The sequence below is a fragment of the Anser cygnoides genome, chromosome 3, assembly GCF_040182565.1.
Source record: "Anser cygnoides isolate HZ-2024a breed goose chromosome 3, Taihu_goose_T2T_genome, whole genome shotgun sequence".
Classification (NCBI taxonomy): Eukaryota; Metazoa; Chordata; class Aves; order Anseriformes; family Anatidae; genus Anser; species Anser cygnoides.
Genome location: NC_089875.1, coordinates 49,967,320 through 49,994,320, shown reverse-complemented (window position 1 = coordinate 49,994,320; position 27,001 = coordinate 49,967,320). Strand labels below are relative to the sequence as shown.

Here is a 27,001-nt window from a genome sequence, read left to right as displayed (position 1 = left end):
AAAATGTTTAAGTTGAGTGTTTTAAACAGAAGAGGAAACCAAAATCCACACTCTCCTTGCCTTAGCCCCTCACCTACCCCCCCCCCCCCCGCCCTTAGGCCACCCCCATTACCCTACCTTTGCACTTCTTTTCCCTGCCCTTTAAGTTATTTTTCATCAAAAAGGCAGAGCACGATGGTGGGGAATCATGCACACAAATTTAAAACAACAACAGCAACAAAAACAACCAACCAGCCAACAACTAAACTTTCTCTATTGGCTGCAGGTCTGCTTTTGGAGATTTTTGCCTCAGTCCCCATGGGAGATCCTGTCAGCAACTCCCTTGAATAACACTTCAAGGACGTGCATGGCTGTGCTTTTAGGGCCAGAAATCACCAAGAGAGAGAAATCCAGGAATGATGACTTAATTCCCCGCCCATCACAATAAATTACTGGATGTGCTTTCAAGGCAAGAGATAAACGCAGTCCAGCCCTTTCATATGTTCAGGCCGAGACCCATTTATTTCAGCATTTGCTTGCACAAAGTTCTTTTAATACAGTTCTCTTCACCGATCTAATACTCCAACAAAGACCATGTGCCTTTTTATTTTTTTTGCCACAAATGACTGCGCTCAGTATAATACGTACAGATCAAAGGAGTTTGTACCAACGAATGGTGAAAGACAACACGCTGCTTGGCAGGTTTCCACGGCACCACCACTTGCTCTGTATGGGCATGAAACCAGGCAGTCGCATCTCTGGCGGATGTGGCTTCTTGTTGCCCATAACACCACTGGCTTTCTTCTATTGTGCACAGGAACACCACCACAGAGGAACTGCTCAGCAAATTAAAAATGGTAACAGGGCACACACTGCAAGTCACTGAGCAAAGGGAACACCAACAGTCTTATTGCAACACTACACTTTAAGCAACTTCCTGTTTGCTTGAACGCACAGAAAATAATTCTTTCTTCATGCTAGGTTTTATTATTTTTAAGCCTGTGTATCTTCAATTTAAGAAATACTGCCCCACTTAGCTGCTTTCAGTAAACCTCCTCACTGTTACGAATGGTACTCTGTGACTACCAGGTCTGCACTTGCCATCAGTGCTCAGCTCTTCGCTGGAATTAGTTACCAGCAGGAAGGAGGCGACAGCCCGAAACAAAACCAAAAAGCTACCACCTCCAGCTTTCCAGTGATCCCCAACAAGTTATTTGGGAAGAATTCATTGTTCTTACAGAACAAGGTTAACTGAGAAGAGGAAACAACATACATCTGTCCTGAGTGCACACGCTTTTCTTCCCATGTTAGGGGATTTGTATGAGCGACTTACTGATAACTATGCCTAAGGTTATGAGAGGTACAAAAACGAATGTGGAGTATGAACTGAAACCCCGACTCCATGTGTTGATCTTGGCCCACAAATCTCAATGGAATCTAGAAAGAAGTAAAAAAGCCAGGCAACTCCTTGCTGTTTTTATACCAGTCTCCTGCTTGGGCTCCACAGGAACCTGCCTGTATGAGAGCTAACAGGGAAGGCACCCTCAGTGCTTCCCAGAAAGCCACAGCTCCACAACTAAACCTACCAGAGAGTAACGCCTACAAGCTCTGGTCAGAATTAAAGCTTCATTGTTTGAGAGTTGTACAGAGGATCACTGCCTCCTCTCAAAGAAAACCTACTTTGTAATAAGCCAAAAACATTCAAAAGATAGCAGGAAAGGATGCTTATGAAGTTATGATTTCTGTCGCCTCCATAATTCCTGCGTACTCCCAACTAACATCACAGATCCACTGACGATTGCCCTTCCTCCTCTGTCCTGCATCCCCAACTCTCCCCAGATCCACAGGAACCAACCTCTCTCCTCCTCACTCTCAGGCTAGTGGGTGAATAGAGAAATTAACCTTCAATTAACTGTTCCCCATTTGAACTTAACCTAAAGATTGTGATTTCTCTTTTAAGCTTGAAGAAGGGTTCCTGCATACAAATCCTTTCCAGTTTTCCAGGCATGCCAACTGGTCTAACAAGAAAAATTACTGCTGACTGCAGATGTTGTATCATTTACGTTATCCACTTTGCTTAATCCCAGCTATGCCAATCAGACAACATAAAGCCAAACAGAAAAAAAAACAGATACACTGCAGCCTCCTGTTATCCATGAAAAGATGAGATAAAATGTTAAAGCATCTCCAGTCCTGCAGATTGTTCCCCTGGCATCTCCGCAACACAAGCTAATGGTTCCCTTGGAAGGGGGCAAAGCTTCACAATTCAATTGTTAAATCCCCCAGGACCTGCTTTGATCACCAGGCCATCTGATAAGCTCAGCACGCTTTACCAGAGCTCTTGTTTGTGGCCACACTAAAGCCTGACTTCTCATGCAGGTTTTACTGTAATGTGCTCCTGAAAGAAACAGTTCTTCTCCGGGCAATGCTGTCAAGAGACCTGATGCTTCGTAACTAGTGCCCAGTTGCAAAATGTGTCCTGCTCCATCTCTACGTCAGCTCCCGTACAGCTCAGGTACTCCCTCAGCCCCGTGAGGGAGCGGCACACATGATCCAAAACAAGGAGGGTACATAAGATGTATCGGGAAAAGTTTTGCTCTGTCTTTACTAGAAGGAAACAGCTTATCAGTGAACAGCACTAGAGGTCAGATTTCACTGACTAATAGGTTATGCTCTTTCTTATCGGTATTTGAGGTATACAAAGCAAGAAATACAGCACGTTCATCTGTGCAAGCACTGACACACAAAAGACTTGAGCACTGAGAGAGGAAACATGAGAAAAGAGGGTGAGAAACAACCCCAGAAACGTTGCATGTTTTGCAATGATCAGTAATAGAGCATTTGATAGCCCTTATCAGTTAGGCTTACACCACAGCGACCACTTGCTAAAAAGATAAGCAGACAACACTCATACTTTCACACACGGATCCACCCTGGGACAAAGCAAAACAGCACCCGACCCCTCAGGTACCCCCCTCCTGGCATGCCGTGATTGTGCATGGCCCTGCCTTGTGCCTTATCCAGGGGCTGCGTGCCAGGACTAGCCTCTGTATCCCACTGAAAGCTTTTGCAACAACGATGGCTCAGACGAGCAGTACTTAGGAGGTTACTCCCATTCTGATCTTGCTGGTTTGGGTGACGTATTACTGTCTACGTCACAAAACAGAAGTTTAAAGGAGAGCAGCGTGACCTATAATTTATAAGAATAAGGAAGGGCCATCTTAAATTGATACACTCAAAAATTAAATCCAAGAATTATACAGTGGTTACAAACCTGCTCCTCCCAAACTTTTATAAAACACCAAATGCATGGACAAGTACTTGCCATCAGGCATTTGAATCTCTAACGTTTGTTTTTGAGCTTCTTCTTGAGACAAGAGGGCTAGGAGCTACTTGATTTGAATAAAAGTCAGGAATCTGGCATAATTTAATCTTTCAGAAAAAAACAGCTATTTACAAGGCTTATAACATGTACAAACAGGGGAAACGAAAGCACGGAAGATTAAAAAAAAATAAAAATGAAAATTGACGATTACTAAACGGCTCTAAAGGAGACCGGCACTAAAAACTGCAACTATATGTTGTCTTTTTGTCAATCTAGAAAAGAAGGATCTCCTTCTTTTCTCACTTCTGCAGACTAAGGTATTCAATGCAAATTAATAAATTTTGTGGGTGATACAAAGTCAGAACACACTTTACGAATCAGATGACCTTGAGAGGTAAGGTAACAGAAATGAAATTAATTTTGATAGGACAAGCCCTGCAGAACTAATAAAATAGAGCCTCATCATTTAGAAATGACAGAGGAGAGAAGTATCTGGGAACATTAGCTTGCCAGTTAATGTTTCTGGTCTACTAGCATTATACAGCTCTATGAAGGAAAAAAATGACATTAGGAAGGCCTTTTTCCTGAAAAGAAAGGGAATGGCCTAATGCAGTACTGAGACAATCTCTGGGCCAGCACATCAGTACCAGACATCCAGGAAAGAAAAGCTGAAACAAAGCAAATGCAGACCAGGGCTATCGGGATGACCAGTAACCAGAAAAGCTTGGCTCACTCAAGCTATCAAAAACAAACAAACAAACAAAAACCACATGAGGAGGGGATTGGGGTGCCCCTCCACAAGTATGCCTTAAAGCTGTGGCAGGTTAGGAGAGAGACAAGAACAACTGTGTAAAATGACCAAAAACTCAAGTATCTGTATATTCTCAACCTTCTTCTAATCCTTTTAACAGATGACAAATACTTAACAGCTTTAGAAACTGAACAAGATTCATCTTCGAATGAGTGCATTATACTGCTGCTAGAAAAAATACGAATTTATTTCAAAGATACAGGAACTCCCTTCTAGTCCTATTTCCTGCCACTAGGTCCAAAGGAGTTCTCAGCCAAAAATCAACTCTCAGGGGCCAGGATCTCAAAATGTGAGCATGCACAAAAGCAAACATGAACCGAGTTAATAGATGTCTTGGTCTGCCTTTGTATTTATTCAATCAGAGTTGAATTCTTTGACATAATGAATCATTAGCATTTCTCTAATTATAGGGCTATTGGCAGTATCCATACTTAGGAGTCAGAACAGCTCCCACGCTCATGACTTTGTCTTTGCTACATGCATTGCTTGCATGTACTAACTAGATCATCTAAAGATTAGAAAAGTTATTTGACTCAAGTGAATTGTTCATGTTCAACTCAAATACTAAGGAAGGAAAGCTATTCTCACCCAATGTCTCTCCTTCCTGCATGCTATTCTTACAGAAGTCTTCATTTCTATGTGCACCAAGTTTATCATAAGTTTCAAATTAAATAAAAATTTGGACTTTGGAGAGAAAGCAGTTCAGAACAAAATGGCACATCAAGAGAGAAAATCCCATTGTTTTATTTGCTCTAGATCCACATCTTCCACATGTTTAACCTTCACTTTCAGTTACTGATGAAAAGGGATGGAACCAATCTCAGAGAGAAAACTGACTGATCATTTTAAAAGAGAATACCAGTTGCCATAGAAAGTAGCAGGAATTGGGGAAAAAAAAAAGTGATTTGATTAAGAAACTGAGCAAAAGGTAATTTAAAACCTAGAAAAAATCTGTAGTGCTTTTAAGTAAACCCTCTTTTTACTAAGAGCTACATTTCATAGAGGTCTAAAGACAAAAAAAAAAAAGGAATTAAGAGTCTCAACAGAACAAGAAAACTGGGGTAATGGCAGCTAAAGTTTCTGTATGTTTCCAGTAATATTTCCATTTACTTTTTATTTCAGATAACCAGCGCACTCTTAAGAAATATCCATGTATTGCCAGAAATAATATGCTATGAACAACTTATTTTCAGGAGCTAAGGCAGATACCTTCGACTTAGCCTTCCTATGCACAACATACTCTCTCTGAATGTCAGGACTGGAAACAAAAAGCTGACTTGGTACCTTTCTTATACCATCACAGTTAATTTAGTATTCAGTTAATGGTGAATGGCCACCAAACCTCTCTCATTTCGAGAACACAGTTCAGAACAAAGCCATTACTCATTTTTCACTTGCATTCCCTGAATTCCTTGTCTCTGCCTGTAATCTTACAGCATCTCATCACGTGAGGTCTTGAGAGACAAGAACAATGTCCTGGTGCTTATTTTAGCTTCTGAATCCCTAACAGTGACTTTCACCAAGCGTTCTTTAAAGGGACAATAAGGTCAGAAGCTACAAGTCAAACAAATGGCTTTCATGAATTAAAAATAAAGTACAACAGATCAAATATACCCATCAAGTATTCGTGAAGCTGTGATACTTGTACTGGGTGTAGTGCATAACTCCTCAAACTGAAGTTATCCAAATAGGTAAATATACAAAAAAAAACACTTAAAAACAAACAAACAAACAAAGAATGCAACACACATAAGAAATACTATATTCAGTTGTCAGACGTACACCTGAAGAACACAATAATATCACATCACAGGTAAGGAACAAAAGATCTGTGCCTCTCAAATCACATTCAGTTTAATTGTGCTTGCATTAACATTTCCTCAATGTTTAAGTGCAGTAAGAAAGTCAGAAAAAGAATCCCCAAGCAACCCGACCTGCTCAGGAACCTGGCAGCTCATTTGCTCCAGCAGGAGGGGATGTGAAGTTTTCACCAGCTTGCCTAACCTCTTACTGCTCTAACTAAAAGGGTGCCTGCAAAAGGAGTACTACTGGCTTTCTGCTCTGTAGTCCCACCAGTAAAAGAAAACGCTTGCAGAAATGGTGCACACAGAGGTAACCATCTCCTTGCTTGTACATGACTACTGTCTTATTCTGAGAATTATTTCCACAGAATAATTTTCCTTGCAAACACAGGTTTAGCTGATGTGGTACACAGCAGCCCAGCATAACCAACAGACTCAGAGTTTACGCTCTTCTATTCTGTTTCTAAGAAGACGGGCTTTGCCAGTTACAAAAGGCAGGCTGTCCCTCTCTGGTAACCAAGGCATTTTCCTATTCAGTGCTTTGCAAATTAGGAGGAGCAGCAGACAGACATATCATTTCAAGGAGGTACAGGAAGAAGAGCTATCACTTCTTTTAAAAGGCAGAATCTGAATGTCACAGAAATACTAAAATTAAGACCCATCTTGCAAATATGGTGTGTGCGTGCTGGGAGCAGAGGGGTGTCACAAAATCAGATGCGTATGTCCTTTTGGTATTCCACTCCTGAACTTTACCACAAGTATTTCTAGCACAACAGAAAACACTTCAAGGTTTAAGCAGGGTATACAATATTACACAAAATGTATTAGGTACCAGAACAAAATTAAAAAATAAAATAAAAATTAAAAAAAAAATCCCATGCCAAACTGATCAAAGCAGTACAGAAATCCCAGAATGAGGCTGCCTATGGCAAGATTCAGTGACTTCCTTGACTTTATCCAATGAGTTCCTGTTCTGAACAATCACCACCTTTGTCGCCCCCATTTTCTCAAAATTAAAGATATTCACAGGACCCACGTGACTCACTGACCTCAGCACTTAATGCAATGCTTATCAACTTGGAAGGTGATGAGACAAGTTGTCCTCTTCCCGCAGCCTAAGCCATACATGCTACTGCATTACAAGTGATTGAAATGCCCTCCTTTAACTCATGCAAGCCGACATTTCTCTTTGTATTAGGAAGATTCACAGCTTTTTAAGACAAAATGTTCTTGATGGTCATCTGGACTTCTCACAGGAGTTCAGCCACTTGAAACTGAGAGGCGCAGTAATAGCCCCAGCTCCGGTTGCTGCATCACAGCCACCAAGGGCAGGTTGCAGAGTTGTTAGGTTGCCAGCTGGCACCGTGCCTGAGGTCTCTGGGGTTCCATGCAGGCCATTTAGATCTTTTCTAAAGTCTTGCCTACAAAGCTGGAAAGCCAAAAAGCAGTGCAAATAAGCACGATTTAGCATCTGAATTTACTGACCTTATTTGAAGGCTCAGGCAAGAATAACACCCTATGTAATCTACACCACTGCTGCAATGTCTTTGCAACAGCTTGCACCACAACAGAACCAGGGAGAGAAGTGCCTTGAGGTACTCCAGTCCTCTTTCATTATGGGCCTGGTATTTGAAAACTGTGTAATTTTAACCAGTTCAGATCCTTCTCCAGCTGGAGTTGCCATGTAGGCTGATAGCAGCGGAAGAAATGTCAGCAAGTTCCTCTGAAGGACAGAAATCACTCATGGCTTGGGTTGCATTGCTGTGAGCACCCTTTCTTACAATTTCTTTCTGACTGCTAAGGATGTAACTGTGAAGCTTGTGAAAAAACAGCACAGATGACAACACTCCAGTCAGATGGCATGCAAAGGCTCCTCCAGTAGCCTGGTTCTGTGGAATGAGGCTTGCTTGCAGGTTTCCACAAACGAGAACTCATCCCAGAATCCTCCAAATCCAGATGTTGCAGCACATCAAATCACTCCTTGATACAGGACATAAATAGGACAAACAAACAGATCAAAGTTCTTAAAGAAAGACTGCTTTTATGCACTTTGTGCAAGAGGCAAATTGTCTTGCAGAGGAAGATGCACAGGAGGGAGTGGAGCTACTTCTATGGAGAGTCCAAGTCAAGGGGCTAGCCCCAGATCTGAACAGAAAGTCTCTATGTTCTTATCCAAACAAATAGCCAAATAAAGTTTTGAATCTTGTTTTAGATTATTTTTTCCTTTGCTGTTTTAGAACACACTTGAACTTTCAAACCAGAGCAGGCTATTTATAAAAACAGCCCAAACAACTCGACCAGGAACACGGACAGGAAGCAGGGCTTCATCACCTAACATCCCTAGGGGTGGGCAGAGAGGGGCCCTAGGCTGGCCACAGAGCCCACTGACGAGGGCTCACCGTTAGACCTTGAGAGCAAAGGCAGGGCACGCAGCGTACAGAAACACTCCCCAGGGAAGCGTGCGAGACGGTGCTCTTCTATGGAGCCCGGGGCACACACGGGCTGCTGAAAGCAGAGCTCACTGATAGCTGCCCAAAGGCACGCTCTACCCAGAGGGAGCCCGTGACTGGTAAAGAGTAATATGCTAAAGGGAACACTTCACAAATGCACAGTTTGGAATATTAAAGTACAGACCAAACCACCACTTTAAAATTATAACAACCCCCTCCCTCCTTCCAACATGCTTATAATTTACCAATCTAACTTCAAGATAAAAATCACAGAGTAGGAGACAGGATGATGTATTTTGTAGTTAAAATTCAAAAGAAAAAAAAAAAAACAAGAAAAAATCCAACCCTACCCCCCAGCTGGTTCTGTACATTACAAATAATGAATGCAACTGTAACCTGAAATGCGATTTTTGCATTGGTCTTAATTAAACAGAAGTTCCTGAAGACTAATGGTACACACTTTTTCCCCACTTTTTTTTTATTTTAAGTATAAATATACACTGACATTTACATAAGTTGGCCAGATCCTCAACTGGTATAAAAATAATCTTCGACTCCAGTGTAGTCACTGTTACAGCACACTGAGTAACACAAAATGAGGAACAGACTCTTCACACCCATTACAAAGCTTTATCTGTGGTTTGATCTTCCTGGCAATTTAACTTCAATGCTTGGCTAGTCACAGAATTAAAACATGCACATACACATGCATGAATTGGCTAGCATAATAAGTGAAAAATATGCTGCATTATTCAAACATCACGGCTGAAATTTTGGCGGCAGGCACCACACAGCTACAGTTCTGGTGCTTTCTGTGCCTCGGCTCCCTGAACGTGATCCATTTCATGCTCTTACAGAATGAAGACAAGCGCTGTACTGATAAAAAGTGTGAAACACTTTTTGATGGAGTGTCATCAGTGTTTTCTCAGATGAAACGTACCTAACTAGATAAACTACTGCCAATTTAGTATGGCCAAACCTGCGTTCCTGTAACACAGCCAAGCTGTAATTGCTTTGGGAACACAAATCAGTATCAGATTTAACGCAAGATCTTAAATGCACAAGTTTTCGAAGTATCCTGAAAGTTATAGAGTGTTTCGGATCCTCACAGGGTACTACCTATGACAGGAACTGCGAACTTGTGATTAAAACAGGACTGAACGTTTGTACCTCAAGGCGTGCCTCTGGTATTTGAGCCAGCAGCTCGGATCCGGCCAGAAGCCAGGCCTGGCACCGAACGCTTGAGTTCCTCTGTGCCAACAAACCACCTCGCTGCCAGCTTCCCCCGGCTCCCACTCCCACATTGCCCTCCCTCTCAAAACAGACACTGATCATTCGGGTCTGACCAAGTGGATTTTCCCTCTTTCTAACCTAAGGCCCACAAAATGCAGAGCAAAAATTCTTCTTCAAGTAAGGAAGTAATTTTAATTCCGCCTATGTATTCATGAAACAGGGAGTTTCGACTGATGCTGCCTTCTCTAGTACAACCCTGAGCTACAGCGACGAAGGAACACAGAAACAGGTTTTGTCCACTTCTTTAGCCACTGTTCCTTTTAAACCATCTCCATGTTGAAAGCTAGAAGCAACCCTCCCGTAAGAAAAAAACAGCTGCACACTTCAAACATTTCATTTCACAGCTTTTTTCTGTCTTTTATCCCTACACAAGCTGCCTACAAAACAGCTTCTTCTCTCCAAGTTACGGCGCGTGTGGAACAACGCCAGCCTCGCAAGCACAACGGCTTTAACGCTTACACAGATCTGCAGCAGTCACCGCATTGAAATGCTCTTTTCAAAACCTTTGGGGAAATTGATTATTTAACAGCCACATGTCAGAGAGATTTATCTCCCGTCTGAGGGCTCCTCTTACCCTCCTTCCCCAAGGAATTGAGCAGTGCTCCTATGCTGCAACAAAGCAGCGGCTCCTGGTGGCAGCAGGAGCGGGCGGTGCAGACACCAACCCCGCGGGCAGCTCCTCCTGCCCGACTGAGCGCCAGAGGCCAGCACACGATTCCCTGCTGCAGGCCTACAGAGGCGCCAAAGGGAGAGGCAGGGATGACCTTCCAGTTGCAATGCCGTAATTCAGCTGAAGTGCCCAAGACAAGTTGATCCCATGTTTTTTTCTACTTACATTTTTCAGATCTCAGGAAAGCCATTCTGCAACAAAAGCACCCATCTGCAACAGACACTGCCCACGTATGAGAGCAGCAAACTTCCTACCTCTTTTTGGTCTTCTCTGTTTAAAAATGGGATCATGACTTCAGGACTTTGCTGCATCACCAAGTCAATGACATAAGCTGGAAATAGAGCACAGGCCCCAGCATCCTGGCTTACTCTTTGTACGAAGGCCAGCAACATCACTATCATTCCACCCAATCTGGGTCAAAGTACTCAACAGTATTTCAACCTTCTCATATTGCTCACAGGAACAACCTTTGAAAACGAGCCCTGACGATTATTATGGCACTCCAATATCCTACGTAACACAGGAAGAACCTAGCACACCACTGCTCTTAATGGAGGTCCAATTCCTACCTTTCCAACAGAGACAAAGAACTTTTCAAGGACTTCTTTACGTGGCCCATACATCAAGTAGCACCAAACATGGGGCCCTGTCCTCCCCACCAGCTCCAAGTCACCAAGTCCTACAGTGTTACCCACAGGGCTTGGGACGCTCCCAGGACATTGCTCGCCCTTCTGCTCACCTGCACTTGCATAACGGGCTGTTTTCCACATGAAGAAATCCATCGTTTGTTTTCATAATAAAGTCCAGACCTCAAAGACTCATGGATCTGTCATTGCAGCCTTTTTAAGTTCTTAGCTGAGGACTGCATGTACCTTCAGGAAAAAACTACTGCCATACAACTAAGGAAATTTAAATCACCTTCCAGGAAACCCTGAATTTTAGGCATGAATTAATGCAGATCCCAGCACTTAGTCAGAACCTACAAAGACACAAGGACAAACTCTATGTAAAGCCTGAATTCAACCAGAAACTTTCTTAACTTTTAGCATTTAGTAAAATACTGAAAATGTAGTCTCATACTAAAAGGAAAATATACTGTGCTCTCAATTTTAAACTTTAGATGAACCAGGAACATCTGAAAACTAAAGAAGTACGTCAACTATTTTGACTGTGTATCTCCCTTCTTCTTTATGAGCACAAGAGGCAATACATGTTAGAATCACAGAATGGCCGAGGTGGGAAGGGACCTCTGAAGATCACCTAGTCCAACCCCCCTGCTGAGCAGGATCACCTAGAGCGCATTGCGCAGGATGGCATCCAGGTGAGTCTTGGATAGCTTCAGAGAAGGAGACTCCACAACCTCTCTGGGAGGCACTGTGCCAGTGCTCTGTCACCCGCAGAGTAAAGAAGTGCCCCCTCATATTCAGCCAGAACCTCCTGTGCTTCAGTTTGTGCCCATTGCCTCTTATCCTCTCTCTGGGCACAACTGCAAAGAGACTGGCTCCATCCTCTCAACACCCTCCCCTCAGATATTTATACACATTGATGAGGTCTCCCCTCAGTCTTCTCTTTTCCAAGCTCAGCAGGCCCAGTTCTCTCAACCTGTCCTTGTACAACAGGTAAAATAATAATAAACTTTAATTGACATATTTTGGTGGGTCGGAAAACTTTTTGATAAAAATTCAACTCAGAAATTCAGTTGGCATTCAATTTCTGAAAACATAATCCAACAAGTAAAAAGAACTTTTCTGAATACTGCAGTGTTAACATCTCCTTCTCTGTATTTTGCTTTGCATAATGAACAGCATTATAAAGGGCAAGGTCAGACAGAACCCACAAAAAATGGCTGAAGTCTGAAGGAAGTAAGAGATTCTTTATGGCTAGCTTGCCAAAAGAGAGTCTTCAGCAAACTACAGAGTATTAGCACGTTGCACATCTTTGGATAAGACCTAAGATGAGCTAGGGAAAAGGCCTGGAAAATGTCAGAGAATGCTACGAGCTTGTTTGCTTTAAGAAAAAATAAAAATCCAATAAAAGACTCTCCACAGCATTTGAGGGTGGTACAGGCAAGGAGCTACATCACAGCAGCAAAAGCTATAATAACAAGAGCCACTGTCAAAAGCCTCACTGCTGCAGATCTCCCACGCTTTCCCAAAAACAAGGATAAGCTTCTTAGAAGTGACAGCCAGAAATTAAGTCTGCACAATCACTCTATTTCCTTAACTAACACAGGCAGCAGATACATTCATTCATCAAAATCTTTCATTAGCAGTACATATTAATTCCCGGATCTTTGCTTTGAACTACAGAGCTATGTAAGTTCCAATGAGCAGGGAGAAATGTACGTACAATGAAAAAGAAACCTCGTGTATTAGGAAGTTCACTTGCACTTTAACCTTCAATGCAAGCTCCACACTCATAGATGCAATATACTGGAGATTCAATTTAGAAACATAGCTAAGTGAACTGAAGAATAATCAGACTGAAGAGCACTTCCCCCTTCAACACCGTGAGATAAAGGAAATGTTAATTAGTGATGCCCTAATGCAATTTGTTTGAGAATAGAAAGAGCACACACATGAAAAAATACTAATAGCAGTGGGCTAACAGAAGAGCAAAAACATCTACCCACAAACAATTGCACTGTAGTCTCATATCTCTGTCTCTGTGGTTCTTTATTTCATTTTGAAATTTATTTCAGCAAGGATCAAAATGGGTCTGCCCAAAGGGTAACTGCCTCACCAAACCCAAGCAGACTACAGAACTGTTTTGCATTCATTTCCATTTGGTTTCTAATACAGCGTTAAAGGATCCCTAATTTTAAATACTGTGTTGGATATTCAGCAACATACATTCAGTTTGCCCAACAAGACCTTGCCCAACAGACCCTGAAAAGTGAGAAAACAACATAATCCTCACAATGTTTGCAAACGAGTCACAAGAAACAACCACCTAGCCATAGAGGAGGACGACATGTGCACTCAGAAGCTCCTTCAACTCAAGGGTCACACTGAAAGACCTCAAGTAACAGCTGAAAGGAAATACTGCTTCCTACTGGGTTTGAAAAATTCCTGCAAAAAGTTGGTAAGACATCAGATGCTTTCACGGGACCAACTGCTGAAATCCTTGCTGTAGAAAGAGCCCAACAACCTACTACACAACAACATGTAGCTATGGGACTTCCATGCTTTCGAGAGAGGGAGAAACATCATGGCATATGCTTCCAGCAGTGCACACTGGAAAGAGAGCGGGGCAGTAGGAGATGCAGCCAACCAAAAGCAAACCCTGGAATGAGACAATATATGTGGCACCTCACCTCGATGTTACACCAGAAGATGTATTCCCTGACCTGACAGAATTCAGAATTCCTCCAGTAGTTCTGCCCATGGGAACAGTGCTCTTTCCCAGACAGGGCTGCATCACTGCTAGCTTGGTATTTGCTTGTAACAGCTGATGGTGATCCATGAGCTACTCTCCACACCTTTGCGGGAGGGTTACATAGGATCAAGGGGCTCTCTCTCCTTCAGATTCAGTACCATTCTGTCAATTAAAATCAGCCCTAGAGCTAACATGAGGTTTCCACAAGTATGCCAGGTCTCTTAAGAAGGATCTGGTCCTCTAGCAGTAATATTCCCCCTTAATATGGCAACAACTATAGCAAACTTGTAAATATTAATGTCTCATATTCTGTGCTGTGACTTGGCACAGAAAATTAATGTTGCTGAATTTTATCGTGACATACTTTAATACAAAAACTCCAGATTTCTCCCTGTTCAGGAATCTAGGAAACTTGCTGCCCAGATCTAATGCTCAGCAAGAGGTGCTAGGAACTTTGTCGTGTGAGATGTCAGACAGCAAACAGAATGTGCTTCACCTTCTTCTGCTTCCCTGCTATCCCCCTCTCCATTCAGCAGGATACCACCACCACCCTTCTTCAGATCAGGAACCTGAGGCAAAAATAAAAAAATATATAAAAATAAAGAGGGTAAATGAAGACAAGCTACATCTACAGAGGCTCCAGCAACGGCAAAACAGTATCAGGCGTCTAGACGCCTACCTGGGCAGCCTGATCTAAGGAACCTGCTTTGGCAGGGGGGTTGGACCCGATGATCTTTCGAGGTCCCTTCCAACCCCTACAATTCTGTGATTCTGTGATCAGCAATAGGAAGATGCTCTTTCTACTAAAGAAGATCAGACTAAGTGCCTCCCTAGCTCTTCAGCAGCCTTAGACAGACAGCATCAGTATCAGAAGTTCTTTTATATCCATTTTCCTAGAAAGTAGTTCCTTTCTCCTAAACCAGCAGCTGATCATAACAGCCCACATCCCTTCCAGGCTGAATTAGGAGCTCTGCTAAAGGCCACGTGCCAGTGACACCGAATTGCACTTCGTGAACAGAACAGCACTATGCCCACAGAGAGCACCTGCAATCCGTGTACAGCCTTGGGTTCCACCAAACTTCACCGTCGATATCCGAACCACTATGAAAACTTGGTAACAAAGCATGCAAGTGGCATAAGATGAGAGGGACTGAAATGTTATTGTCTGGTACTGCAAACTAATGTCAGTACAGAAAATAAGGAGGCATTTGTCAGGCACTGCAGAAGACTTATTCATATCTGTTACAAGCTGGGGAAAAAAGGGAGTTTAAGCTGTCATGGATGCAGAAAACAAATGCATTATCTTACTCTACCAACAAGATACTGGAGAACCTGTTACATTGACTAGCTCCTTCAAACTTTCCAAATTAGGGTAAAGAAGTACAAGGTTTGGTCTCAGTGGGGATCTGTACAAATAACCAGCAGCATTAACACAAATGCGTAACACGTACAAAAGCGCATTAGGAAGCAGGCTGGAAGAAGGTGTTGAGAAATTACTTTAAAGTAGACAACACTTTAGGTGATTTCTACTCTAGCAAGACATCTACATTGTCAAGGCAAAGGAAACACACTTTTTCAGGGCAAAACTCTTTTCAGCGTGGAAGAGATCTACGTGGGCCTTTTGGAAAGCTTCTAAAGGGAAATGAACCATAAAACCAAATACAATCTACCAGAAGGAAACTGTGTACACTCACATCTGGTGATGCACACACAAACTTGAGGGACAGTAACTCAGACAAGTCTCTAGAAGACAGCAGAATACTGGGTCACATGCCATAATACATTGAGAAAATATTCAACAACAACTAGAAAACATTTCAAAATCACATCCACAACCAAAAATGGCGTGATCTCCCCACCACCCCTAAAATAGATCCTTACTATACAGCTTATCATTTGAAGAAACAAGAGGTTTATTTCAGTATTATGGTGTACATGCTTAAGTCTACCTTTTTTTTTTCTTTTTTCTTCCCCTCTTAGAAAAAGACTCAGACCCCAAAATGAAGCAAGAGCAGGAAAGCACACCGATACAGGCTGCAGTGTACTTCACAGCTTGAAACATTTAGTTTCCAACATCATTTTGTAAACAAATACTGATAGCTTTTGAGAAGTATGATCCCAAGAACTCTTTGCCAGCCTGCGAACTAATAGCGTGTTTTGGACAAAAGAAAAAAATAAAAACAAAAAAGTACCTGAAGTTATAAAGTTCAGACATACTGACTGTTTAAAAGTGAAGCTTAGATAGATTTGCCTCACATTAACTTTTTTTTTTCAAAAAAAGCACTAGAAGGCAATCTAGCTGTAGAAACATACAATATACTGCTACAGAGTTCATAACTCGTCATACATTATTTTAAATCAGAGGCATATCTCCTGCTACCCCGTACTTTGATGGCTTCAGTAAATCAGATACAACTTTCTCATATTCCATTGTCCTTGCTAGCATCAAAAGGTAAGATCACTCCTGTCACCTTGCTCATTTGTCACTATATCTTTTTTACAATGCACTGCTATATGTTCCGCCATTACTTATAGGGAAGGAAAGACAAAGCAAGCTAGAAAATTAAATGTTACCATCTGATCACAAATACACACTCTTCTCTGCTCCAAGCATATTTTACTTGATACAAAGTCTGTAACACAACATACCCCTATGAATTTAATTTCTGAAAGCAACAGAATCCAAAAGCTTCAATGATATTCATCATTCCAACAAAAGCAGTTTTTAGAGAAAGCTAATCATCTACACTATTACACACAGCTCAGTGATCAACACGGGTAATTGGAACTTATAAGCATGAACCTCCCCATCCCCAATCTGACACATAACCCCCTACTTTAGATCGGCAGGGAACGTGGACCTAAGACTCCATTACAGAAAAAAAGTAGGACTAGAGTTTGTATAGAGACACCTAAGGTAGCCCAAGAGCCGAGAACAAGATTGCCACAGCAGCACGGAGCTCACTGGGGCTATAACAACCACCTTACTGCCTGGGTAGGTACTTGGGCAACCTGCTTACTTGGATCTCTGTGCTACTGGGGTTACCCTGTATTCCTCAGCAGAAGTCATCTAGATTAAAACTAACATGGTGTCCTGGTTTCAGATAGGACAGAGTTAATTTTCCTCCTAGTAGCTGGTATTGTGCTGTGTTTTTGGTTTAGGATGAGAATCATGCTGGTAACACGATGATGTTTTAGCTGTTGCAGAGCAATGCTTACGCTAAGCCAAGGACTTTTCAGCTTCTTGTGCTGTCCGGCCAGCAAGGAGGCTGAGGGTGCACCAGGAGCTGGGAGGGGACATGGCCCGGACAGCTGGCCTGCGCTGGCCAGAGGGATGTCCCATGCCACGTGATGCCATGCTGAACAATCAATATGGGTGGGCTGGCTGGGGTGGGGGAGACTGCTGCTTGGGGACAGGCTGGGCTTTGGTCAGCGGGTGGTGAGCAATTGCATTGTGCATCACTTGTTTTGTACTTACTAGTATTTCTCTTCTTTCTCCGTCATACTAAACTGTTTTTATCTCAACCCACAAGCTTTTACCTTTTTTCCCCGATTCTCTCCCCCATCCCACTGCTGGAGGAGGGTGAGTGAAGGGCTGTGTGGTGCTGAGCTGCCTGCCGGGTTAAACCACAGCACGTGGGCATCTCCTGTAGTTTCCTATAGTCATCCAACCCCATGGTGGGGCTTGAGTGAAAGCAGGAAAGGCTAAGGTGACGGTCCAGCTATCAGAAGATTCCAGGCAACATTTTCTCTTTCCGTGACTACCAAATCTGGCCTCCAGTATTTGTTCTAAACTTTGCTTAGTCTTTACAAGTGGCTTCATATGGATGTGTTGTGTGGAACCAAAATAAGAAAGGCTTATATAGACAAGTAACAGCACTTAAGAAAAAGTCATTTCGTATACATTACTGGAAACAGCCCTGCAAACAGACTAAGAATGCAGTCCTAAGTGCCCTACGAAAGCTCTTTGTTACATCTATGTTGACAAGCATAATTCAGTTTGTATTATAAATAAAACACTACAGGATTATATGAAGGACACTGTGGCATACTTTGAACAACACCAGACTGCTGCTTCTGCACTGCAAGATGACAGCAGAGGGAACTGCAGAAAGAAGAAAGCTCTGCCTTACAAAGGCCCTCGTTTCCCATCCCTTCCTGCTTACTCAACTGCCCCAGAGAATTCTCCTCTCCACCTCAGCATCACCTTGGTACAAACAACAAGCAAAATGGTCCAGGGCTCCTCTGAACTCCAAGTGGGCACTGGGACTACACGCAACCAAACAAAATCTTGAGGATTAAACGTGATACTATCACTCATCCTTATTTGGACACCTTATCGTTGTACATGGAAGGAATTAGCTTTACTGTCTCATAACAGTCAGTTAAGATGAAGGTAAAGCAGTTCTCAGTTTCATCTGATTTTGTTTCTAGAAAGCTCGGTCATAAGAAGAATCAGTTTCCGTTTTGTTCTCTCTGCAATCAGTGAGCGGGCATCAGGGGTGCCTGTTTCCATGCAAAGAAGGGCCTTCCCCTCAGAGGGATTTACAAACTGCGGCCTACAAAGTGTAACTTTACCCAAAGGTATAATAATACCCCTTTCATAGCACAGGAATAGCTATTAGTACTACGATAATTAATTTATTAAGGCAAATGAGAAGCTAAGACAATTGCTTTTAAAACCCTTTTGCATCCTTCCAGACAATCATACTCTTGTTGGCAGCTCTTCCATTTATGCAGCACAAAGTTCGCCTTGTGATGAGAGGCAGTGGCAGGCCAGTCTGCCAGGCGCCCTGGGAGCACCAGCTGGTTCTCAACAGAAGGGAAAGCTGAGTTTCCATCAACACAGGGGCAGCACGAGGACAAGCTATCAACCACTGCTCTGCTCAGAGACAAACATCTTCCTGAGTAAATATACCCAGCACCATTAAAGATGACATTTGTCCAGCAGGTGTAGTCCCATTCCCAGTTCCAGCACATGGCAAGTTATGTCCCAAGCTGCCAGCAGGTGCCCAGCACACCCTGTTCATCCCCAGGGTAGCACTGCACCAGCCTACCAAGCACAAACCAGTTCAGGATGTACAAGGCACTCTCCCACTGCCCCAGCAAGCTACACAGCCATGTGCACAGATGGCACTACAGCCAAGAGATTTGGAGCTTAGTAATATGGCTGGGTGGAGGACTTGTTAGTGTTAGGTCAGAGGTTGGACTCGGTGATCTCGGAGGTCTCTTCCAACCTAGGTGACTCTGTGATTCTGGAAAGAGAACCTGTTCTCCCTACTGCCTTGGCCAACTTCACACAGTAGTGCAGACGAGCTCTGCGTACCCTTTGTGATGGTTTGCTGTCTCCAGATAACAAGGAGGATGTATTCCAACCTCTTCCAATTCAGGTACAAGCAGCATCAAAGACTGTGATGTATTCCACACTAGGTGTGCTTTCTTCCTTCCTTAGATACCCAATAGTTCTTGGTCTTTTGTAAGAAGAAACTGAAGACAAAGTGCTCATCAATTATTGAAAAATAAAATATAAGATTGATTGATTGCCCAACCTATGTTCCAATGCCATCTTCCAAGCACACTTGTTTTTAAAACTTGTTATTGTTAGCAGCTTGCATGGGCTTGCAATGTTCGGTTTCCCTAATACAGCTGCACTCTGCAGAGTTTGGCATCAGGAAGAACTTACAAATACCGGCTGAAAGTTCTAAGCCCAAAGGCCTTTTCTTTTTCCCCTTACATTTAAAACACAACAGAGAACATGTAATCCTTACTAGTCTCTTAGCTCATTTAAGAGCAACACAGACAAAAGAACAAACAAGGTTTCCTCTGTTGTTCTTTTCAAGTTGAATATAACTACTCTCTGCAACTAACACTCTCCAGTAAAGGTTAAGACATACAGAGTAAGGATGACTACAACTAACCATTACCCTATAGATACTCGGCAAAGGGGTTAATGGGATCAAACAGGGAGAGTTTATTCACAATTAAGCACAAAGTACGCTGGAGATATAAAAGCAATCCAAATTACAATCTGATGACAGGTCAACACACCCTTTCGAGGGCACGAGACTCAACCTGAACAAGGCTTCCAATCGACAATGAAGAACATTTCTCCAGCTCTAACTTCATAAAAAGACATGCCAAAAACATGCCAGTTCATTAGAATGAGTATTTTTTCTCTTGCAACACTACATCAGAAGTTCTCCCTAACTCTGAAGTATAATAGAGCAAGTCAGTACAGAAGCTAAACTCACCCTATCTGCCCAACCCATGATTCACAGTTGGTTTGAAGACAACTTCTCAACACCAGTTACTGAAGGCAGCTGCATGCATTTCTGCTCCTTTCCCTTGAAGTTGTTGCTCTAGTCAATCCTTTCCACTATAAATTCAAACTAGAAAACAAGCTTTCACTTCTTCTCTAACTTGAATCAATGAGCAGGATTTTGAAGTATATGGCATTAGCCTGCTGCGTTGTCAGTAGGTACGGTGAGAAGCTACGGAGCTACTGGCATACTCCCAGTGAAGCAGCAGCTCACACGGTTACATGTCCTCAGCTACCAAAACACAGTTATTCCATATGACCTTTTTATGGTACGAACACATTTACTTGAGCTAGTCTGACTTAACTCAAGTGAGCAGATGAACATCCCCAACTCTGGCAGAACCACTGCAGTGAGGACAAATCATGAGTCACAAAAGCAGTTTAGCTTCCTATATGCAGTATGACAGCAGACGTTGCACCTGGGCAAGTGAGAATATTACATTCCTATACTAGAAAGGAGACAGGAAGAAAATGGGTAGAAGAAAATTTCACTATTATTTGAAATACAAAAACACTTTCCCAAGAGTATGGTGGCAAGGATGAAATGCTCTCCTTCAGTTTTGTGGAATTATTCATCTCAACCATTGACATCAAATGGAAACTGGCTGAACTTAGAAAGATCTAAAGGCAGCTGCTGCTTTCATTTTACTTTTAAGTTAAACCATGCCTGCTCTATTTCACTACTAGGTTGACTTTGTGATTCAGACTTTAGCAGCCGCTCAAAGCAATGTGATGCTTATCAGCTGCGAACCACAGGCTTCTTCTCTGTGTTCTCCATGGCTAAGCTTCGTCATCTCAAACAGCAGGCTGAGTTTCCATGACTTTCATTGGGCCCATACAGACCCAACTTAAGTTACGTATTAGTCAGCACACCAATGCCCGCAAAAGCCATTATCTTACACATACAGTAATACAAAAACACATCAGTTTTGACTAATTGATCTACTGCAGTTCTTCCAAATACCTTTTTTAATTAACTACCATTTTCCCCTTTTCAAACATCACTCAAATAAGGGTGACTCATATCAAATGACAGATTGCAAACCAGTGTAGTAAAGCTCATATAACTGTCTTTAACCTAGAGCTAGATTGTTCTGGGCATAACTGGGCAAAAATCTCACAACACAACCTTTTCTAGTGGAGTCAACACTTAAGACTAGATCAACAACCCTGAGTGAAAAGCCATCTACCTGATTGTCCTGGTTTTGGCTAGCATAGAGTTAATTTTCCTCCTGCTAGCCCGTGTGGTGCTGTGTTTTGGACCGATGAAGGACAAGCATGCAGTATTATTACAGGCTCTTATTCAAACAGTGACCAGCCCCTGGTATAGATGAGACCAGGTGGAGGGCAGCTAAAGGATTCAGTCTGGAGACTCTAAAGTAGCTGGTGTCTCTGCACTACATAGCCAAAAGGCTGAACAGGGACAGAAGGTATCACATTAAAAATAATATACATACCTAAATGTGTTCCTCTATACTAAAAGAAAGGTTACACATGTGCTATCTTCTACATTCCATGGCTTCAAACATATAGCATGCTACCAGATAAAAAGTAAAAACTTGGCCACATTCATGCCACCGTTCACACACGGAAACGTATACTACTTGCAAACTCCCTACTTCAGGGATACACACACAGACAGCAAAAAATGAAATTTCTCACAAGGAACATCCCCCTCCCTTTATTACAGATATAGTAAAAGAGTACCCCCAATCCATTTGGGCCCATATAACCTGATGCAGCTTTGAAATTTGAGTCAGAAGTGTTTAAACAAAAATGTTTTTAACAGTTGCACATCAGACTCACTGATGAGATTAATCCCCAACAGCCTCCAGTTTGAGATGAGTGGCAGATTTCTGCATCAAGCAGTTGATTATGAATACTAACAATGCTTCCCCCTTCTCATATCGCAAGCAGTGAGCAGGCAAGCTGGAATAAACCACTGCGTGGTATTTCTGCAACACAATTCATCATCCCATGCTGAAGGGTTATTTTCCTCTGCATGAAACCACTCACCATTGACAGTGACATCACACTTGGATCATCTTTAGGGAGCCTCAGAAGGCATGCACTTTGTAACAGTTTCATTTTTAGAAACCACTTTTGAGATTCAGAAAGGCCCAGGGCAATTCCCCTGGACCATGGACACATTTAACAGTGCACACACAGCTACCGGACATGGGTACACTACTGTGTTTTTAACAGCTTTGGAGGGATTGCACTCTGCTGTATGTTGATAGCAATTATGTGGAAGTCAGAAGCTGCACCACAATAAATCTGTGCTGAAGCTGCAGTTATAGCTCTTCAGAAACAAATATATAAACAGACTGATATTATCAAGGTGCTCTGATAATCTACTGTTTATGAGTGGAGACTCCACCAGCCTCCTATTAACAAAGAAGAAACATAAGCATATAGATCTCAGTCATTCCACTGGAATTACCTGTTTAGTCAACGGTCAGTGAATTGTCACATCTCCAACAGTTGTAAAGGTTTGGCCTTTCTACAAGTAATAAATACCCTGAGCTCACACTCCCCTCTCCCCCCCGGGACTCCCACTTCTTTCAGTGCTTACAGGCTACCAGCTGTGTTCTACATTATACACTTTATGCTTATACCAAATACATACGAATGCAGCTTAAAGTCTGAAATGCTTATTCAAGCAAACAACAATTTGCAACCGACTTAAGAAAGCGGTATATTGAATCAGTGTTTTTCCTTTTTTTTGTTATTGTTACTTCCTACTTCTGAGCAGTATTGGCATATGAAAACTGAACAATGATTAAAAACAAAATCATGCATAACAAAGAGATTGAAAGTGCTACCGGAAATGACTTGTTAACACTGTAAGCCTCCAGATAATGCATCTCAGCAACTTATGCTATTATTTGGTCAATATTTCCCATTTGGCTTAATGGAACATGATGGATACCCAAATGAGAGGCAGTCTTTCTTCATTATCCTGAGTCGAGCAAGTATCCCAATATAAAAGAGCACGACATTTCAGCAGAACAGCACATTTGAACAAAGCATACACCTCTTCACACAAATGCAAGGGCTGTAGGAAGCAGTAATGATCTTTATATAGGTTACTTTGAAATCTATTTCAGATTTTTTTTGACCATTCCCTCAAGACAAAATATGAAAGTAGCTTAAAAAAAAACTAAAACAAAACAAAACAAAAAAAAACAAAATAAAATCTTACGGCTTGAAATGCAGTAAGCCAGCCTGCAGTTGATCCTCCTGAACAGTTGCTTGTTGATTGGCCAAAGTATAAGTGTAAAGAGTTGAATGAAGTTAATGATCAGTCCTGACACTATAAATATGTAGCAGATCAGCAGGTGGCAAATGAACTGAGACTTCAGAAAGCCAACGATGTCCATGATTTGCTGAGAAAGCAAGAGGGTACCTTCAGACCCAAAATGCAGAAGACAACCTGCAAAACCAAATAGTATCAGTGGTTACAGAGTGCATTTGTTTCCGTGAACAGATTATTACAGATGTCCCACTTTCCATTAAACATCTGAGTGAATTTAATTCCTTTGTTTAGAAGAAGGACTGATTACAATATTTGCAAAGGTAAGCATGGAAAGAGAATACCATATTTCTGAATCGATTTACATTGACTTTGGAAACAAATTTTCACATTTCAGTTCTAATTCTACAAAACACATGAGCATATAGACTCCATTTCGTGCAGTGCAATACTCCTCTATCAGGCCTTTATTGCTAAAATATGAGCAAAATGATTCATTTGTATTTTGAATTGAGTTGTTGGTACTTCATAAGACACTTACAGTCGTCTTCGCTATATTCATGAGCAGATCCAAAGTTTGCAAGTCTTAAAAACACTCAGTTTTAACAAAGGTTTGCTAGCGTTTGCTGGTAGTTTTGATGATGCTTCATCCGAAGAACCTTAATCACAGCAGGAACTTGTACCACACCCAAAGTAGGATACATCTTTAATTACAGTCCCGTCACCTCTCTTCAACACTATCTGAACTTTTAAAATCTGAAACTGATTTCCCATTCAAAACTATACCATAAAATTCCCCACAAACCAGGGTGTGCACACCCCCAGTACCTTCCACACCGCTGAAAAAACTTGGGTTTTGTTTGAGTGTCTGGTTAACTTCACAAGGGTACATTATGAAACACCCCAAAACAGTTGTTTCCAACTTTTACTCTATTCAAGACTAATTTATTTAGTTTCAAATACCTTCACTAAAAGGTTTATTTTACTTGTGTACACATACAAAAGTCCAGAACACTGCTGACTGATCTTTATTTTGTTAAGATGCATTTACCTAACGATTGATCCTGTGCGATTTAAGTGCACAGAATTCAGTTCTTATTTAAAATAGACCAGCAAGCTAGAGAGATTAACTACAGATGCATAGGAATAGCAACGGTAAGAACAGTATTTTCTTCCTTTACTTGACTGCGGAAGAAAAAACACTATACTGGGTGTCCCACTGCCTTCAACGAAACCCAGAACAAATTATTTAACACGTCCACAGTTTTAAACTAAAACAAACAAACAAACAACAACGAAACAACAGATACATTTCCTGGTATCACTTTCCTCAGCATACCCCATGTCTACTCAAGAAAATGTCTTTAAATACACATACACAGCCATGTATATCCACTCAAGTAAACAGGGCAGTACGCTAATTTTAGGCATGTGAGCAGCTCTATTCAATTTAAATATTATTCCTTGTACGCTTGAAGTTCAAGGATACGCACACAATCTAAGACTACAATGTTATTGGAGCAAGATAAGAATTCAGGTTTTCTGCCCCTCTGCAGAAGAGAGCATTGAGTCATTTCATTTTCAAAAGGTTATTACAAAAAAAATAATGAAAAGGTCCTGTATGTATTCACTTCACTCCTCTCTATTAAAAGTAAATGCAAGGTTTAAAGCTTAATGTCAGAATTTGTGCCTTCCTCTGCAGGCTGCTCCAGCCATGCTCCCAAACCAAAAGGTAGCAGCAGCTTCTAGCTTTATTGGCTTGTTCCCTTGTTACATTTAAATACGAGTCGATTTTGGCAATAGAATAAAAGCTTGACTATGCACAATATACACAATTTGCTCGATTACTCCTTGACACTGTAATTCTGTCAGTTTTACTCCATAAACCCAGAAAGGAAACATCAATAACAGCGCTAGCCCATGACCCAGCAGTGTTTCCAGAAAACCAACTCTTACTTAAAAAAGATCTGCACAATTTTGGAAAGGACCGATCCAATCCTAGCAGTTGCCAATCCAGAGAAAGTACCCTCTGCCAAGTATTCTGGCCCACCAAAAACCTTACTGGCCTCCCCGCAGTCATCACTACCACCAACTCTAGACTTGTCAGGAGAAAAAATATTAAGACACGATCTCTCAGCAATCAACACCCCGATATTTTGAATATGGGTAAGGAGGAGGTACTGCCATCCTGCTCCATTCCTAAAGTGTTTCTCCTTGTAAGGCATAAGAGTTTGCCCAGGGAGGAAGTCCTGAGACTATTTCTGAATGTGCCGGTCATAGGTCATCACAAAACAGCAGCTGTCAGCATCCCAGGGAATTAAACGATGAACAAATCTTTATGCCTATCCTTTTAGTTTATATAAGACCCCATTATGTGAGGCATTGAGTCTAGATCAGTGTCCTGAAACATTTGTTTTATTGCCCTTGCTGACTGTGCGTACCACAGCAAAGAGCACACACAAGAATTGCTACAAAGCGATGGGAAGATATTCAGCCAGGTCTTCAATCACAAGGAACACTAGAAAAAAAAAAGTCAGAAAGACAATCTGTGTTGCTGAATGATTTATATCAAGTGTTTATGGCAGTCCCAAGCCTATTATCAGCAGCTAAAATGTGCCCTTTGTGTATTACAGACTTTGTTCCCTTTATCTCGCTGCACTATTCAGTCCCAAAGCAGACACCATCTGTACCTCGGAAATGCAGAGCAGGCCTGTGTTCATTGTAGTAACCACCGTCCTTGCACTTGTAAAAAGCTTTTCCAGCTTTAACCAACCATTCCACTACAGACATGTTTCTTAGGATGGCATACAATTTATTAGCATGGGCTTTGCCCAAAGACTTTGTTTTCGTTGAAAGCTAAGTAGAATGAGAAATGTTGTCTCGTAGGAATCATTGTAATGATTCATGCTACAGCCCTCTGTCTCACTCTGAAGATAAAATCAAACACTGGAGGGGAAAAAATAATAAAGGGTAAAATCAAGTTCTGAATAAGTTTACAGTGAAGAATAAAGGATTTCACTTCCCTAATTCAGACTCTTTTACTTTGTCAAGTAGCAGGTTTAGATCATTTAAAACTCTCTGATTGGGAGCGATCGGTGGCCTACGAGTGGATGGTTTAAAAGACTGTACAGTGCCTGAAACCCAGTAAGTGGGGTTATCCTACTGTCCTTGGTTAAAACTGATCAAAAGCTTTTTGTGCTAGCTAGCCTGTTTAATTCCATGTCACAGAATCACTCTAATCTAATGTAATTCCCAGAGATCAGGAAGGGAACAGATCAAAAAAACCCACACGTGAAATAGAATTAAAGCACTGTCTACTTACAGTGGAGACATAGAAACTCACTATTTGATATGGTCAACAAAAATTTCCTGTAGTAAGCAGCTGATTGACAGTCTTTATGAAGAGGAAAAGCAGTTGAATGACAGAGTCTGGAAGGAGGAAGAACTCACCGGAATGTTAGTATATCAATTTGGTTTTTCCACTGTAAGAGTGGTTAAACTACATTAAAATGTTATATTTATGTGCATCATTTACTTCATGAGTAATGAGTATTTACTTCATGTTGGGTCTTTAAAGCAAAACTTCACAGAATTAAGAGAGACATTGATGAGATGACTGTGATAAAACATAATTACTGTCTTACAATTTGATAAAGCCACAATGCAATGTTTGAAACTAATTTCTTCCTGCATCTAGACCTGTCATGAAGTTTCAATT

General features: G+C 41.7%; 1 protein-coding gene across 3 annotated transcripts in view; it reads right to left on the bottom strand.

Annotated features, from left to right (window-relative positions):
• AGPAT4 (1-acylglycerol-3-phosphate O-acyltransferase 4) overlaps positions 1-27,001 on the bottom strand; it is a 79,246-nt gene that overhangs the window by 39,903 nt on the left and 12,342 nt on the right. The window contains exon 2 of one of the 3 annotated variants that reach the window (XM_048067786.2): positions 23,233-23,463. The exons of 1 other annotated variant lie outside the window; for it this stretch is intronic. In XM_048067786.2, coding sequence (XP_047923743.1) covers positions 23,233-23,410 — 178 coding nt within the window. In that variant the 5' untranslated portion in view covers positions 23,411-23,463. Of the gene's footprint in view, positions 1-2,987; positions 3,091-23,232; positions 23,464-27,001 lie in introns of those variants that run through there. One more of the 3 variants, XM_048067788.2, reaches the window with a different exon arrangement.